Source organism: Anopheles ziemanni, chromosome 2 (genome assembly GCF_943734765.1).
Source record: "Anopheles ziemanni chromosome 2, idAnoZiCoDA_A2_x.2, whole genome shotgun sequence".
In the NCBI taxonomy this organism is placed as follows: Eukaryota; Metazoa; Arthropoda; class Insecta; order Diptera; family Culicidae; genus Anopheles; species Anopheles ziemanni.
The window spans coordinates 69,351,172-69,368,397 of record NC_080705.1 but is presented as its reverse complement, the minus strand read 5'-3'; the positions used below and the strand labels follow the sequence as shown (position 1 = coordinate 69,368,397).

At 43.2% G+C, this 17,226-nt stretch overlaps 1 protein-coding gene across 1 annotated transcript in view; it reads left to right on the top strand.

Moving 5' to 3' along the window:
* Positions 1-13,174, top strand: part of LOC131290656 (WD repeat-containing protein 47) — a 50,109-nt gene extending 36,935 nt beyond the window's left edge. The window contains exons 6-9 of the mRNA XM_058319822.1: positions 9,748-9,908; positions 12,140-12,536; positions 12,616-12,839; positions 12,906-13,174. Coding sequence (XP_058175805.1) covers positions 9,748-9,908; positions 12,140-12,536; positions 12,616-12,839; positions 12,906-13,131 — 1,008 coding nt within the window. The 3' untranslated portion in view covers positions 13,132-13,174. The remainder of the gene's footprint in view (positions 1-9,747; positions 9,909-12,139; positions 12,537-12,615; positions 12,840-12,905) is intronic.
* Positions 13,175-17,226: the final 4,052 nt, after the last annotated feature.

The window sequence follows — 17,226 nt, the reverse complement described above, 5'->3', positions numbered from 1 at the left end:
AAAATATCAATTGGCACAAGAAAGTTTAAAATATCATCAATCGTATCATTCAGTTCGTTTTGTTTAAAAACGCTTTGCGTCCTAATAAACACCGATTAGTTGGCAAATAATCTAGATCACGGTGCGAAACATGTAATAGCCATGTTGACACCTGCACGTCGGAACAGGAGGGAAATCTTTTTTTTCCCGGTTGCCAATTATCTCACCTTCGGGGAGCTGAAATCATAAAAAAGAGTAAAGGCCAAATCATAAAAAACCGAGTTCGTGTTGGTCTGATCGTGTGTTGTTACTCTCTTACTCTTGTTTTTTTTTTTATTAATACACACCCACGCCTATGTGTTGCAAAGGTTAAAGAAGGTCAAGAGTGGATAGGCCGTATGCGTGGGTTTGCAATTTTGTTTTCCTGTGCCGAGAGTTTCACCGGTTTTTGCTTTTTCCATTTCGGAAACGATCGGTAGCAGCCGGTATTAAATTAGACCAAAAAAATAAAAACGAAGCTAACCCTAATGAGCACACGGTCGATCGACGGAATGTTGTTGCTGGGTTGCCAGTGTTCTGCAACTCATTAGCTGAGCTCGGTTGTTGGTGGAAAATAAAAGTGAAACCACCGCCTATAAAATCTCTCCACTGCGATCGTGCCTCGCGTATTTGTACGTGCAGTTGCGATTTTTCGTTTGGCGGTGTGCAACCCATATGGTAAACATATGTATAAAACGTCCATGAGGGTTGAAAGAGGGTCCTCTCTCCCTAGCATCGTTCATCCGGTTGGCGTGCGGTCAGCTAAACCTAACTAACTAGCCCTTGAAGTCGCGCTCCGCTTTCGCATTAGAATTATGGAAATTTCTTTATGACGATTTTCTTTCCGCTGGGCCGCTTTTGCATGAACCGTGCAGTTTAATGCTCCACTACTGGCCACCACAATGGCCGAGCGGGTGGGGTTTTCCAACACGGCTTGGACACACGGAGCAAGGGGCCAATCCCTTGCGGTGCATTGTCATCGTTTTGGGCGTATGTTAATTTGCTCTTTCGAAAGGGAAGGGTTTTGTTTCTGTTTTGATGCCGCACGGAATTGGTGCGTGAACCTGTTTGAAAAAAACAAAAACGAAGGTGGACCACTGTTGGTGGTTTTCACTTTTCCAACATCCATATCCTCTCACCTATTGCCGATGCTTGCTTACATAAAACATATTCTCCAACTAGCGTCGTCCGGTGGTACAATCTGCGATCGTTTTGGGGCGCTAATGAAGTTATGATGCGACTCCGGATCGCACTCGATCGGACTCGGAGCGCTAGGGGTTGCTAATGATCCGTATTATGCAGCGATCGATGAATATGGAACCACTTTGCAATGGGTGATAAAGCAAATAGAGGCCAAAACAGAGGCAGACATGATGGATGTGAAGGACGCCATTTTACCTCCGCGGGGAAAAATCGTTTCGTCATTGTGTTAATGGAGGTGTAACCATTTTGCAAGAAATATTTACTACTAATAAGTCTGAATGTTTTCTGTGGGTGATGAATCGTGGCTCCATTAAAATGTCGTATTTATCGCTGGCTTGGATCACATTACCACACACTGAAGCCAATATTTTGTGTGCTGTATATTTTTAAAATAAGTGTGTTAACTGTTCTCGATAACATTTGGTACATCATATCAGTCGCAAACCTAATAGATACTAGATTAGTCAATAAGTTTTGAAAGCGGTCATGCAAATACACCTTTTTTTAGGTTATCATTTTTTTGCTCAGTATAGTCTCTCAGAAGATCAATGCACTTGGTTCAACGATCTTCCAACGGGTAAAAATGGGTTTCTGGCTGGTCCCTAAAATACTCCTCTACGACGGCTATAACCAATAATAGTCATAGCTGATTGAGTTTTACTAGTTTGAAGATAATCTGCCTACAAGATCCCTTTTGAATCCCAAAACACTGAAGCTAACACCTTCTTGGCCGACTCCTGAACACAAACACTCCTATTTAGCCTCTTGTTTTGATTCAGGATCGTGATGGTAGATCCAAGTCTCATCCAAAGTGATGAATCTGCGTAAAAAATCGGGCTTGTTCTTTCGAAATCGGTCCAAATGTTGCTCAGAACCCGAATACGAACATGTTTTTGTTGCACACAGTTTTCTGAGCCCCAAAACCTCGACCAAAATATGCCAAGTTGTTCCATGTGAGATGTCAGCTATCACATCCACAGTCGTTCGGTGATCTTCCAAAACCTTATCCTGTATTTTTCCAATGTTTTCTGGCGTTGATGCACTTTTTGGACTTAAGCTCCAAAACCTATCGATGAATGGTTGGAAATGAAGGAGAAGACTGCTTTAGTTTTTTTATGATTTGTTCATGGATCTCAGTCGACAATAAATCTTCCAAAACAATGAAGAACGATATTCAGATTTTTCCATCATTACACAATGCTCCAACACGTCAACTACATAACGCTTGTATACACGAATGAGTTGACGGATCGAAATGAGATTTGGAGCAAGATCATATGAAAGATGAAATATTAAAATGGCATAGGAATTTGGAGGAATTTGGGTTTTCTATTACTCCAAGGTTGTCGCTTTCAAAACTTATTGACTAACCTAGTATGAGTGGTATCTTGTTTTGTTTTATACAAATCTAGGTTTTTTTTTTACTTTGTGTTTCATTATCCAACCTACGACCGACGTTGAATCAAATTTTGTAATTTTTGTAAATAGCTTATCGCAGACGCGTCGAATTTCACTTGAGATTTTCTCCAACCCCTCCAACTGTGGTGGGCTTGTGGCCGCTTATCAAGCCGCGGCAAGAAATTACTCAACACTTTGGCGTCTCTTATCCCGCAACGAACAACAACGAGGTCGTCGATCGCGTCCGATTGTGCTGCACATGACCTGCTTTTGAAGTTTAAAACGTGCGCGACCGGCACGACGGTGTATGTGAATCGTGTGGTTGGTTAATCTTCACCGTGGGATGAAGGTATCACCACCGAACCGTGCCGAACCGCAACTCCCTCCCGAGTGTGTGGTCAGATGGATGGTAAGGCCACTCTGCCACGATGTGTCTTATCTTCTTCCATCGCGCTTAGTGTGCTTGTGTGCCGGATCACTTTCGGCGCGTGGATGGTGCTGAAGACCCGCCTCGGACTGGTAATCGCTGATGAGGTTTAATTGTACTTTATTGTTTTCTTGTTGGGTGAGCGGGCAAGACCCCTCCTCCTCTTTTCCCCGTGCTCTGATATGGACAGCCAATGTGAAGATTGACCCGAATCCTAGAACCGAAGTCCACCGAACGAACACTCATTCCCTTCGGTTGGTTTGTACTACTACCGTAGTGAACAGTTTGATTAACACTCTGTCTACATTCTGCCAACCTCCGGAGTTGGAGAGTTCTCTGCTATTAACTTGAGTCACTAATCTCTCCCGAAGGAGAAGCTTGTGGACGCCGTAAATATAGATTTAATCGTCATTAAAATTTCATTTTCCCGATCTACTAACCCTTGATGCCCTCGGTTGATTCCATGCGGAACAGTCGGGGGCCCCCCGCGGCAGGACTGATGCCAGAGGTTTCCCCTCTTAGGGAGCCTATTCTGACTACGAGCTAACTGTACCTGTCCCCACCGGCGGGAATGGGCCCCGTTCGTCGTCGTTACCTTGTTCGAAAGTCCAACCTAGACCTCGGAGCGCCGCGTCTAGCGTTGCCTTTCACGGCCGCCCGAAGGCATCTGGTTCCGGGCCGTAATTACTTCATAAACCAGCATATACAGCCTACAGTGCCGGTACAGTGCCGGCCCAAACGATCGGGTGAAAAACAAACGGGGGTTTTTATTTTATTTTAGAACGAGCGAACCCTTCGCTAAGCGAGCGAGAGATCTACCCTTTCGCTGGAGGTACGGGATTCCGGGCTGAGGTATTCGATTTCCCTCCGTCGGCCACCGTCGGCGGTTTCCCCCGGCGCACCGTGACCCGGTTGGTCGGTGACCCACTTCTTCGGCATTTAGGTTCGGGCCCCCTAATAGTATTCAATTTCCATTCTTCGCCTGGCACAATTCGATTTCCCGAGCGCCTTTTCATTCCCGGACCACCGAGAGAAAGGGGCGGACCAGATCGACACACCTTTGCTGGCGGGCCGCGCGTTCTCCCCATTCGATTCGCCATCCCCCCGCACTTCCCGCGGATGGAAAAACGTGTCCATTTTCACACCTTTTTGTTACCGGGGGAATTGTTCGTTACGAAATGGAAATAAACCTACGGGAGGAAGTGAACGGTTGGAGTTGGGTTGAGTGGAAGTTATCCCCCCACCCAAAAATGGGGTGGCAAACACGTTACACAATTCTACTGGTGGACGCAATGGAAGTTTGTCCCTTTTTTGTGTTTGTGGTATTTAAAAATCACGCCGTTTTCCTTTTGCGCCACTTTAAACTGCCGTACACACAATTTGCGATCGCCTAAAGTGGATCGTCGAACCATTGCTATCGATTCGGCGTGATGAGATCCCGATCCGGCAGCTCCTCTTTCGTGTGCCATTATTACGTGCGCGAGGATCTTTACCGGCACCTTTGTTCGCGTCCGTCCCGCATCCCCTCATCCAGGGTTATGGCGATATACGAACGCGCAATTATGTGTGTAACCGATCGAGCAATTGCTGTTGGTTGGTGGTGGCGGTGGTGGTGGTGGCGGTGGCGGGGAAGGAAATCCGATCGGGATGTGGAAAGAGCGCCAAAATTTGCCAGCCTCATATCGTTTTTTTTTCGTGAACGCGTTTTCCATCCTCCCATCAGCATCTGATTGTGTTGCGTTTTTGTTGGCTTCCGGAATACGGAATACGGCCGATAAACTCGTTGAAGAAAATGTTACGAAATTTCCATCACAATTGAGCTCGCCGGTAGGTGCACTTGATAAGAAAAAGAAAGCGAATCGAAGATGCGAACCAGATGAAAACAACAAAAAAACAAAACCAGTAGAAACATGAGGTTGGGTAGGTTCGCTTGCGCACGATTTCACGTGGTTATCGTCTTCTGCCTCTTCAAGAAAGGCCCCCTTGTTGAAACAAGTGCGTTAGAAATTGGCGGTATTTAGCCGTTGTTGACCACTCTTCTGACGCGTTGTTTAGGCACTGACCGAGCTAAAGGTCTTCAGCGCTGCGAGGCCAATCGTGCCGGGTTAATGGGTAAATTATGCAAATACTTATCGGGCGTTTGCCTGAGAACACCGGATGCAAGTATTCGTGGGGAGGGGCTGATCTTAATGCCCTGGTTTGCAAGAACTCACTTATTTTCGATCTTTTCTACCCTGGCGGGTACAGGCGGAAAGGTAATCAAACGCCGCAGCATCGAAAAAGATCGATCAGCAATGATTTGAAGATACGAAGTTTTTCTGGCACGTTTGATTGGTTTAAAGAAAAGATAATCTTGCATCAGATTATCGTTACAGTTGTGTGTAACAATGTGTTAATGTTCGCCGATGAAATCTGAATCACTCAACCGTACAAAAAACCTTTTTCCTAGAGCAAAGAAACACTGTTTTGTTACACCGAATAAAACAGCTCTCTTTATCAACATGAACACACACAGGAACTCAACTGGCTCTAGTAGTAGTAATATTAGTACTAAAAGTATATGATTTATTTAGTAATAATACTTTGGTGATTTACATCATCCATAACATTGTTGTAACGGGTTCACTTTTTGTTTCCGTCAATATTTTTGAATACCTTTTGGCGTTGCCATTTTGAATATTTGAAGAGCATTGCAATCCGTACCGTGGAAAAAAAAATAGAAAAAAACCCTCAGTAAAAAAAATTAATTACATTTCTTAAACCTAAATCTCAACCTAGCCTAATTTATTAGCTTATCTCCTTTGCAGGACAAGTTGATTTATGAAGTTCATGCTACTCATTTGACACTTGTTATAATAGTTCACAATTACGTATTCCAAACTGGAGATGCGTAACTAATAATGGGACGAAAACATGTTTTGTAAAGCAGTATTTTGTTTTTCCGATTTAGTTTCAAATTTCTGCTTGTAAAGGAGTTTATCGCTCGTTTACTTTTGTCAGTTTATCTACCTTACTTATGGTGAGGTTTTAGATTATGCCTTTCGGGTTATTCTTGTGTGTATTTTATTTTTCTCTTTATGAAAGATTCTATGAACTTAATAATGGGGAACCTTTGAAACTGTTTACATAACTTCAACCATCGTTGGTTTCAAAAGTAAAAAGCTCTTTTCTTATTCCCTTGTCACATTCATTTTCAACACCACAAGCACACGAAAAAAGGGTTGATCCCCGCTGCACAGCGTCAGAAAGAAAAAAAGGAAAACACAAACACACTAATCGAGTTAGAAATGTGCAATTTTTTTTTGCGGATCCCGAAGCCAGCGTCGTCACACATTTTGCGCGCTCGCTCCATGCTCGATTTGTTCAAGCCTGCAGAAATACGATAATTGGACGTGTTGAAAAGTAAATGACCAGCATCACCAGCCCCGCACCGCACCGTACCGCGCAATCAAGTGGAAAGTCGTTGCCGGGTAAAGATAAAGTTCCGAAACGAGCGAAAGGGCGCTGCTCGAATCCGCAGCTCCGCATTGGTATTACCCGGCTGGCAGATCGAGCTGCAGATGGAAAGAAGAGGAGAAAAAGATCCAGACCCCCCGACTTTTATTGCTGCAATTTTATAGAGTGCCGTTGTGTGCATGTGTCGGTGTGTGCCCTGCCCACCAGCAAGCCGATCGAAAAGTGCATCTGAAACGAATGATGCACTTTTATTACTCAACGGGCTTTAAGCTTAACCAGTTCGATGATGAGGGGAGGGGTGGAGGGAGGGAAAGAGTTCGGGAGCGCATCGGTTGCCATCATTTCACTTTCCGCTAAATTACCAACCGGGTTGCCGCCGCGGTGTTTAATTAATTACAAGCTTGCCTCGAACATGGGGCTTCGGGAAAATGGGTTCCGTTTGACAGTCGGTCTGACAGTTCGTGTTGCTCCGTTGTTGTCCTTGCCGTTTCGCGAATCACTCTCTGCGCTTTTCGCTTCTGCCCAAAGCCGGAAGACGAAAATCCGACGTGCAGATGGAAAAATTATCTCTCGCACGGCCACTGGAAAACTTTCTCCCCCAAAGCGCATTTGCTACGATTTTGCTGTTACGATGATTGCGGCGCGCGCGTCGTCTGGCAGGCCGAATTAGTGTGTCTCGCTGTCTGTGTGTTTGCATATGTTGGGGTGAGATTTGGCAATGAAAATGGCGTGAAAATAACACCTCTTATCTATCGCCAGCTCACTTATCCGAGCTCGTTTGCATCGGTCAACGGGGGTTTTTCCTTTTGCCTCCGATGATAAGGAGATACAACATAACATTGGACAGAAAGGCGGAGCAATGGCCTCCTACCAAACCCCGGGGGAAGCTGGTGTTTATTATGGTTGTTTTGACTGTGAAACTGTTTTTCCAACGAGAAACAGGACCTGATTTTGGTTGCTTTTGAAGATGGTGCACTCGAGACGGTTGTGCGTCTTGTTTAGTTCTCTCTGGAATGTCTCCACGGAGAACTAAGCGCGCTAGTCTATCCGCGTAATTATGTGCAAGCAGCCAGCGGGTTTAATGGGGCTGCAGAAAATTGCACATCCACCCGGTTTCGACATGTCTGCGCTCACCCTGCGGGGGAAAGTGGATTTTCCTTCCACGGGATATGGGGATTTGTGCGAACCGTTGACGAGAGTGTGATCATGTGTCTGGACGGGTTTGAGTCGGAGGTTGCCATCTGACCAACGGACAATTGTGTCTGGTTTTTTTTTCTTTCTGTGTGTGTGTGTGTCTCCAACCAGAGCTCAAATCGGTGGCCACTTGGTGCGAGCGGAAAAGTAATCACCCCGACGCCGGGGCTACCGTTAAATAATAATCGATTTAAAGTGAAACTTTTGCACCCCAACTGCTGGCTGGCTGCCGGTTGCCAACCTCCCAAGCCCGGGCACAGCCCTGATCCTTATGGTGCAGTCCTACATCCGGCTTCGAATGCGACTCGGCGCGGAAAGTTATATTGCCATTTACTTTCCACTGTACACAGTTTACGGGCCACTTTTAGTGTACGTTGACATTGCGCACGAATTGGTGAACGCGGACAATGTTGCGTAAGTAATAAAGTTCGAGCAATAAACATCATTTTCACCGAAACAGGACACAACGCAACGGAGCTGTGGTGCTTTCCTTTTAATGAGGATTTTGAACCGGCAGACAAACGGCTGACAAATAAATAATATAATGACAACACTTGTTTTGCCCATGAAGGCAAACATTAGCAAACGGAATGCGTTACATTATGCCTAAACTTTACTAGCTTCATTGTGAAATACCACAAATGGTCTTAAAATAGTCAAACTTGGAGGCAACGGCGCTCCAATTAGCAACTAGGACAAATAAAATTATGGCAAGGGCAACCCAATCGATGTTTTACACCGTGACGTTGGTGACCGAACATTTAATTTCATGTCTATTTCTAAATTAACTGCCCTTGTTATGGTATTGTAGCGTGGAGCTGGTGTGGAATTAAGTTTTATTTCGTGTCATTAAGTAGTGGAAACCTTTGTTGCAAACCTTTTCTTACTCAACTCTTACTATCTGTTCTTGTGTTTCTTGCAAATGGCACGTAAGATAAGTAGATATATTTGTTCCGTCTATGTGTTTTTGTATATATCCGACTGCTAGTTTAACACAAGAACTATCGCAGTTTTTACGCTTGAAATTTTAGCGCAAATTATTTTCAATATTAAAAAGAAAATTTTATTTTGGATTTGGATGTGTGAAAGTTATGCATTAACATTTGGTAGAATTGTTCAGCCCTAAGAAATAAATGTGATTGAAAAAGTACCTGACCAGTCAAAACGACTGATCCGGTAGTTCTAGTGTTCATTGAATATTTCCATTCGAAAAAACATCTAGAATTATCCAAGCATCAAATTTAAACATTTCCAACCTGATTAAAATACTGAAAATAATATTTCAGAACAAGAGTTTGTGTCAAAGCAGAAAAACATTGAATTGTTATGGATTTGGTATTGGTTTGGTAATACTTGGTGTCCATTTGGTAACAATTAGGCACGAAAAATGAGTGAATAAACTTCATTAAACGACAAACGAAGCTTGTATAAAGGTTGTATAACAGTAAAACAAAGATATGATCATATAATACTTAATTAAGGCTCACATAAAAAAATAAGAACGCCATACTCAATCAACCGTAAATATTATGCAGATTATAGGGCTCGTGTGCCGACAAAAAGTTCAACATTACTCTGTTGCAAACTTCCCACGGTTTGTTGACCTTTTTCCGTGTGAGCATAACGTCATCGTGTCCGTATGGAGAAAAAGAAAAAAGGTACCGCAAAAGAAAGTCGTCCCCTCGAGGATCAGCATGCATGCTTTGGGCACCCATGTTGGCGATCGTGTCCATGCTCGCCTTGTTTACGTTCGCAACGTAAAATCCTGTCCACAATACCTTATCGATCGATCATACGGGGTGTAACCGGCCGGACCGTTGCACTTTTCCTTCTCCGCAGGCAATCAACGACCTTCCCGTGCAAAGAAGGGAAGTTGAGGGGGGGGTTGCATATCGTGTTCAACAACACTTACCGGAACCTTTTTTTCTGAAGGTGCCTTACATTGTCTCACAGCAAAGTTGCAGCAAAATGATCAATTTGAGTTACCTCTCCCCAACCGTGGTACATCGTGACTTATGTTATCCTCCTTGTTTTTCTCTCCCCTTTTCCAGCAATCGGATCAAAATCGGCCTCGGTTTGTGGCGGTGACGACGCTCGAGGATGTACAGGCGGTACGGTGTGCGGAGTTCCACCCGAACGGGCGTATCTACGCCGTCGGCTCCAACTCGAAGACGTTCCGGATTTGCGAGTACCCGTCGCTTTCGGAGATAAGGTAAGGAATTGGATAGTGGATGAAAATCATGTTTAAGGTCATCCAACCTCAAGTTCAAGTGCACACCAACATATCCACACACCCACACATGCAAGGTAGAAGCTCCGAGTCATCGGAAGTATAAAATCCATTGTCTCCGGCATGTGCTTAGATTAGAGGTTAGATTTCACTTCTCCACCGAATCACCGAATGTTGCTCCAGGCTGGGGACGGATCATCCTGTGCCATTTTTTCGTAAATCACTACCGGTTTTATTTTGGTTTCGCTTTGCATGCCACTCGTTTGCCTGCAAACGTGCACCTCCATTTCACGATCGACCTCCCGGACCATGCCGGGAAAGCATGCGAAAGCATCAGAACCACCTTCGTCAAAGTCTCGTTCGCGATCAGCATCGCCCAAACACACAAGCACGAAGGCTCTAGTCGTCTTTTCTGTTGCACCTCATGCATCACATCGCACCGAGGAGCTTTTTTTCTCCTAGAGTCAATCCTTTCCACCATCTGCTCTACACGGTGTAATCTACGCCGTCAACAATAATCAACGTGTTTCTTGACTCTTTTTCTTTCCTCCCCATACGTCTCTCCTTCTTCTTCTTCTTCTTCTGCACGCAGCAAAAGATGTGAAACTAGCTGGTGAGCGGAAATGGATGAGTTTTCCCTTTTTATTTCCTTCCATTCCTTCCACATCGCGCACAGCTAGGGGGGCAGTAATAAGACCGGTACTGAAAGTCTTGGATGATATCGGGTTGGTTGGGGGGTTTTTTAAACGCTTTTGGCTAACCGCCGGGCCAAACACATTGTTGCCAAGTTGCAAGTGAAATGGAACCGCAACCACAACCAAACACGCAGCTCCACTTTGTTTTTTTTTCATCCGACCGGATTGATTGGCAAAGCTGTGATGCTGCGATCGCTGTATGATCGCGATCGACCGCAATGACTCGTTGTGCTTTTTGATCGTTGTGTTACAGAAAGGGACGATCTGTAATCGATTTAAACGATTCGATTAACTATTAACAAAAAAGACATGTTGGTTTTTATTTCTCTTGGGAATGTTTAAGTTAAAATGATAATGGTAGAAGGCATTCATAAAACATATTGAACTGTTATTATGATGTTTCCATTTAAAAAGTAGAGAGATTGTCGTCGGCGATAGGATAAAAATTGACCAAGCTAATTGAATGAAGTAAATTTTATTGTGAAGTTTTATCTTTTTAGTACTTTAAAAAAATATTCAGATGGCGCCTTAATAGCGGCGGGGTATATTAGTTATATATGACCAGGTTAAAGTACCAAGTTTTTTTTACCATTCGTCTGGCTTTAATTAAACTACAACATCCATGATGATCAAGTTGTCGTGATTTTACGAAAACATGTTTGACAGGAGCTTCGAGCCGTTTTGTTTGAGTAACTGGAGTTCGGCGGACAGGAAATGTCTCACAACATCTAAAAAGTTCGGCCCACGATAAAGCTGGATGTTCCAACATGTAAACGTAGTTGGTTTAATATTTTGGTCACGGAGGATTCAATTTAATTGATAAAATTGTCAAACTTGTTCTGAATTTAAAAGAAATGCTACTCTACTTTCTTTCTACTTACTTTCAACAGAAAGTGGCAAGCGTTTTACGTTTCTGTGCATGAAGATTAGAATATGAATAGTGTCTATTTTTTAATACAAACACCACTATTTAGAAAATTTAGAGACGAGCAGTATGCTACAGCCTGAAGATATAATAACATTTCAAAACAACAAACCCTAAGGTACAAGGTTTTTACGATTCCCATGGGTCTCAAATTATAAAACGCATTTTTCTAAAGGTTCTGGTATTGTTTCATCACTTTTAACTTCTTTGCTAATAAATTTCGGGAAATATTAATTCACATCTTTTGGAAATTTTGTTAATGTTTGTATTGATGTCAAAAAGGTGGTGTGCCTTAGTAAAGTAAAGCCAATTTTCACGTTTAATTAAAAATGTCGCTACTCAATTCGTGTGCATCCGCTCGTTTTGATGTTTGTCAATGTCAATGCAGTACACCACAACAAATCTGTGCTTCCGTACGAGACATAGTCTGGCTGTGATGGAATGCACGAACATTTAACGTTAAGAAAGAATGTTTATCGAATTAGGAGAGAAAAACAAAAGATAGATAGATTATATCAAGCATGTTACAAACGAATAAAATAAATGATTCGTTTCACTAATTTGTTATACGTTTTTTTCCTTTCCCATCACAGGGAAGACCACAGCACGTACCAGCCGACGGTGCTTTTTAAGCGCACCAAGCACCACAAAGGTTCGATCTACTGCATGGCCTGGTCGCCGGCCGGGGACCTGATCGCGACCGGCTCGAATGACAAAACCGTGAAGCTGATGCGCTTCAGCGAGTCGCAGAAGCAGCTCGAGGGGCAGGAGATCGAGCTGACCATGCACGACGGAACGGTGCGCGATCTGTGCTTCCTCGAGGACAGCTCGAACAAATCGAGTCTGCTGATCAGTGGCGGAGCGGGCGACTGCAAGATCTACGTCACCGACTGCGAAACGTCCACCCCGTTCCAGGCGCTCAGCGGACACGGCGGTCACGTGCTGTCGCTGTACAACTGGGGTGGTGTGATGTTCGTCTCCGGTTCGCAGGTATTTTTGGATGAAGAAGCCAATGCTATAGGTCGGACGTATTCGAATGGTTCGCTAATGGTTTGTGTTTTACTTTTAGGACAAAACCGTACGCTTCTGGGATTTGCGTACGCGTGGATGCGTCAACATGGTTACCCCCGCCACGTCGCCGGGATCGCGGCAAGGCTCACCGGTGGCGGCAGTTTGCGTCGATCCGTCCGGCCGGTTGCTAGTGTCCGGACACGAGGATAGCTCCTGCGTGCTGTACGACATCCGGGGCAACCGACCGATCCAGTGCTTCAAACCTCATTCCGCCGACGTTAGGTAAGTCAACGACGACGGCCAAGTCACTCCTTAATGATACCCTAATGCCCTCTCTTCATCTTTCAGATCGATTCGGTTTTCACCCTCCGCGTACTATCTGCTGACCGCCGGCTACGACAACAAGCTCGTCCTCACCGATCTGCAAGGCGATCTCACGATGCCATTACCGTCGGTGGTCGTCGCGCAGCACACGGACAAGGTGATATCGGGCCGCTGGCATCCGGTCGACTTCTCCTTCCTCTCCACGTCCGCAGACAAGACGGCCACGCTGTGGGCACTGCCACCGATTTAAAGGCACGCTCCCGGTGGAGTGGAAAACTTAGGGAACGGGACAACAAACCTCACCCCCAGACAACCGTTTCAAACGTAGGGCACCACCATAACTCCTCCAGTGGAACTTTTGTTATTTCGTAGGATATTTGTTTTGTTAGCACCTACTTTTGTTTCTCTATTTGCTTACCCTGGCTAAACCCCTCTCTCTTTTTGGGGCCTCCGTGCTTCTCTATCGAGATTTTTATTTCCACTACGTGTACGTGTGGTGTTGCAATTACCGATTGATTGTTGGGCGGAAATCGTGGAAAAGGAAACCAAGGAAGAAGATCACCGCCATCTCTCTTCATCAGTCAGTGTGTACATCTTAGTTGTGTATTATATATATATATTTAGAGAGATATATAGAGATATAGTTAGTGTCTAAACCTCCGCGGAAACCCAGTGCTTGCGTTGAACGCTTGGTACGACAGCGGTACGAAAAGACAAGACCAAGACTAATCCCCTCCCGAGCCCCCGGTCACGATAGGTTTCTCGCTCATATACCCTTAAACTGCATTACCAGTGTGTTAAAAGGCTACCACAACAAAGCTGCTTCATGTCTATGGCGAAAGGGAAGCTACTGTATGTATATCTAAGGTATTGTTAAAATAACGTAAAACAAAAAAAAGGAAACAGCAAAAAAGGTAACCAGAAGTCCGGTCAAGGCAGAGCAGAAAACAGAGAAAAAAATTAGGCAGGAGGGTTCCCTTTTCATTTCCTCCAATCGTTCAACGCGAATGGATCTTGTGATTCTTCATCATGATTTACAAACATCACATCAAGCGACGATGTGTCTAAGGTTAGGCTTATGTACGGTTAGTTTTCGTTCTCTCTCTTATTTTGAATCGTTCAGTGGCCACTGTGCAGTATTAATGTCCACGATTGTTGTTTTGAATATTGTTTTATCCATATGTAGCTATGGTTTTTGTGCCCCTACATTTCTGCTCTCATTTTGTTAGATGCGTTGTGCAGCGAAATGCACGATCAGTATCCCTTTAAAGTTATCCTTTTTGTCTGCTCGTGTAGTATATTCCCCGGAGAGTATTATCATTTCAATCGCGTATTCTTTTAACTCCGCTATTTCATTCATTTATTTATTTGTGCCGTCTACAAGGAAACTAGCGCTTGTTAAATCATAAATCGCTCTCCCTTATTCAACCCCCATTCCCAACAAGAACCGGATATTTATTGATCGATGATTTATTTATCGCGCCCGCACGGGGTTTTTCAGAAGTCTGATTGAATGATATTCCAAACTTTAGATATTACCGTGGCGAAGAAATTAAAACTACATACGTCTAACTCATGTAGAGCGCGCATCCTATCACCACAAACACACACATACATACAGGCCTACGTACAATTTTATACGGCATCATATTGATCAACGAATTAATCAAACCATTAGTATAAACTTTGCTGTTGGAACAGGCAGGAAAAAGTGGCGTGTGTTTGGCTGGGGCTATTTTATTTTGAACCCACAAAACAGCGCACGTGGCCCGTGCGTGACGTAGGCTTGTGCTCGGCTCGCGTCCCTTCGAAAGTACCACCCAGGGCGGACGTTCGGCTATTAGCGGCCGGTTGCTAAACAACGTGAGAATCTTGTACTAATCATTAGCGTTTAGGAGTTGATACTGACAGCCTGACAAAGTGTGTATATGCGGTGTGAACAGTGAGAACGACCACGATAAAAACGAAAGTGTAGTCGTCCGAGGACCGTGTACATTCGTAGATGTGGATAGGTCCTTGAACGGCGGAGTCGCAGTCACAAATGAAGGACAGTTTACGTTGAGGATTAATTAAGAGCACAAGCTGTTTGTAACATTACTAACAGGTTAACTCGTAACTTGCGTTGTTTATTTTTCTTTCTTTCGATACTCATGTGAGATTTATTTAAAACAACTTCCAGCTGTTCTATTTTATGTTCAACAGATGCAAGGAAGAACGTTAAGAAACAAAAATGGTTGGCCGGTGGTTGAAGATCATAAAAAATAATAAAAATTAAAAATTCTACGCGGTCGTTGTATAAAAGTAAAAGAATCGTGCGAATGTTGCCCGACAAGGATCAAAATCAACTACCTTAAACACCCTGCATGGCAATGTATTCTTACAATACTTGACGAATAAATAAACTAAACAAAAACCTTCATCTATAAGCCCGTCCCGTCGCGGGAATGTTTGACATTTCTTCACAAACCGATAAAAAAGAATCAAAGCATCACAAATAGAAATGTGTGCGGTATAACGGATTTCACACCCATCTGCTAATGGTTCCTAAGGACATACTTTTTCCATTCATTGTTATACATCGGGCTTTGATTCGGAAAAACAAAACTGGCCTGTTTTAACCTGCCGGAGCCGGTTCATCCCGGTCTACGAAGCCGCTAATCGATGGTACCTTACGCCAGCGGTTATCGTGCTTTAAAATAAATAAAAAAACTCTTGATATTCGCGTTCCGCAGCTAAATACGATTTGCTCGTCCATTGCCAATATTTTTTCCTATTATTTATTTTACCCCCCTTGTCGTCCTTGTCCGGTGGAGCGCGCGATGCATCTTCATTATTGGAACGTTAAATACGGTAACGTCCAGCCGACGCTAAATGGATGCAAATACGTTACCGACGTACTGTAATGGAACAGTAAAATTTGGCCGCTAAATGGAACATGTTTTCGGTTCGTTAGCACCACGACGTCATCAATTAGCGTGCGCTTGGTTTTGGGGAGATAGTCTTCTTTCCCTCTGAACACTTCGTCCCGCCTTCCGGTTCACGCTTTCGTCACAAATCTAGTCTTTTCACACCGATAATGTATAACAAATAATGGTCTTGTTTATTTATTTATGTTTGCGTTGGCATTAGTTTTCCGGTCATAATAAAAGTAAATACCTATTCGCAAATTCACGTGGTCGGTGGTGATGACATGCAAAAAAAAAAAAATTGAATGGTTAATGAGAAAAAATCATGTAGAAGTGCTTCTAATTTGAAACACATTAATTATCTACTCATTAGCTACACAACGCTGTGAATATTGTGTCGCTCGTTAGCATTTCATTCTTTCCAGATATGATGAAGGACAAGATTTTATTCACTTCTAAAGTCCGCTCACGTCCTCGAAGCCGCAAGACGTGACGTTGGTGGTCGTATTACAAGCGGACAACAATGAAATATTTTGCATTTTTTGCTTTTCGATATTATTTTGAACTTTTAATGACGTTTGCAATCTGGTTTTCTGGACAACACGTTCCTTTCGCCCATGTATTGTTAATATGATGTGAAATATTGCGTTGATGCAAGTATTGCATCATAATCAGCAATGTTTAAAGTATTTGACAGAAATGTTTAAAGGATTTTACGGTAAGAAAATTCATCCCTTAAAAATAAATTGTTTTGATTTGAGTGCAGTTGCGTTGATAGAATAAAACATAGACAACTTTTTCATTAAAATATCATTGATTTTGTTCCATTATTTTCTCTTAAGAAAGCAAAGAAAACAGACGAATAATTTTAAAATTGATTTTATAGTAGTATATGTCCGTATTTGTAAAACAAGTAGCAAGATCAAATAATCCATGAAAGCAATGGATACTCCCTTTGCAGATAAGAACATATTTTTCTTAGGAACCCGCCCTGTGATTCATTCACTTAACGACTTTGATTTACTGTTATCTTTCTCTTTGCTTACATACGTGCATGTTGTTCCTAAAATTATGCTTGACTAAAAGCAACTTTGCCAATATTTTTCTATAATTGGTTAAGTTATGTTTTATCATTCATGTCTTTTAAACCATAAACGAGGTTATCAAACAAAACCATTAACAAATCTTTTGAATTTATGATCGATCTATAACAATTTATTTTTAATCTTGAATTTAAAAAAAAATTCAAAAATGGCTCTGACGAACCTCCCTGGACAAACTCCTCTCGTGTGAACCGGTTCCGTGGGGGGAAAATCAAACAAACCGAACAAACCGCGACTCAATATTCAAGGTTAAGCCCGCGTTGCACCGCGATCATAAATCATCGTGCTCGAATTCATCGAAAAACATCGTCGCTATTCTGCTAGGCATGGAAACGA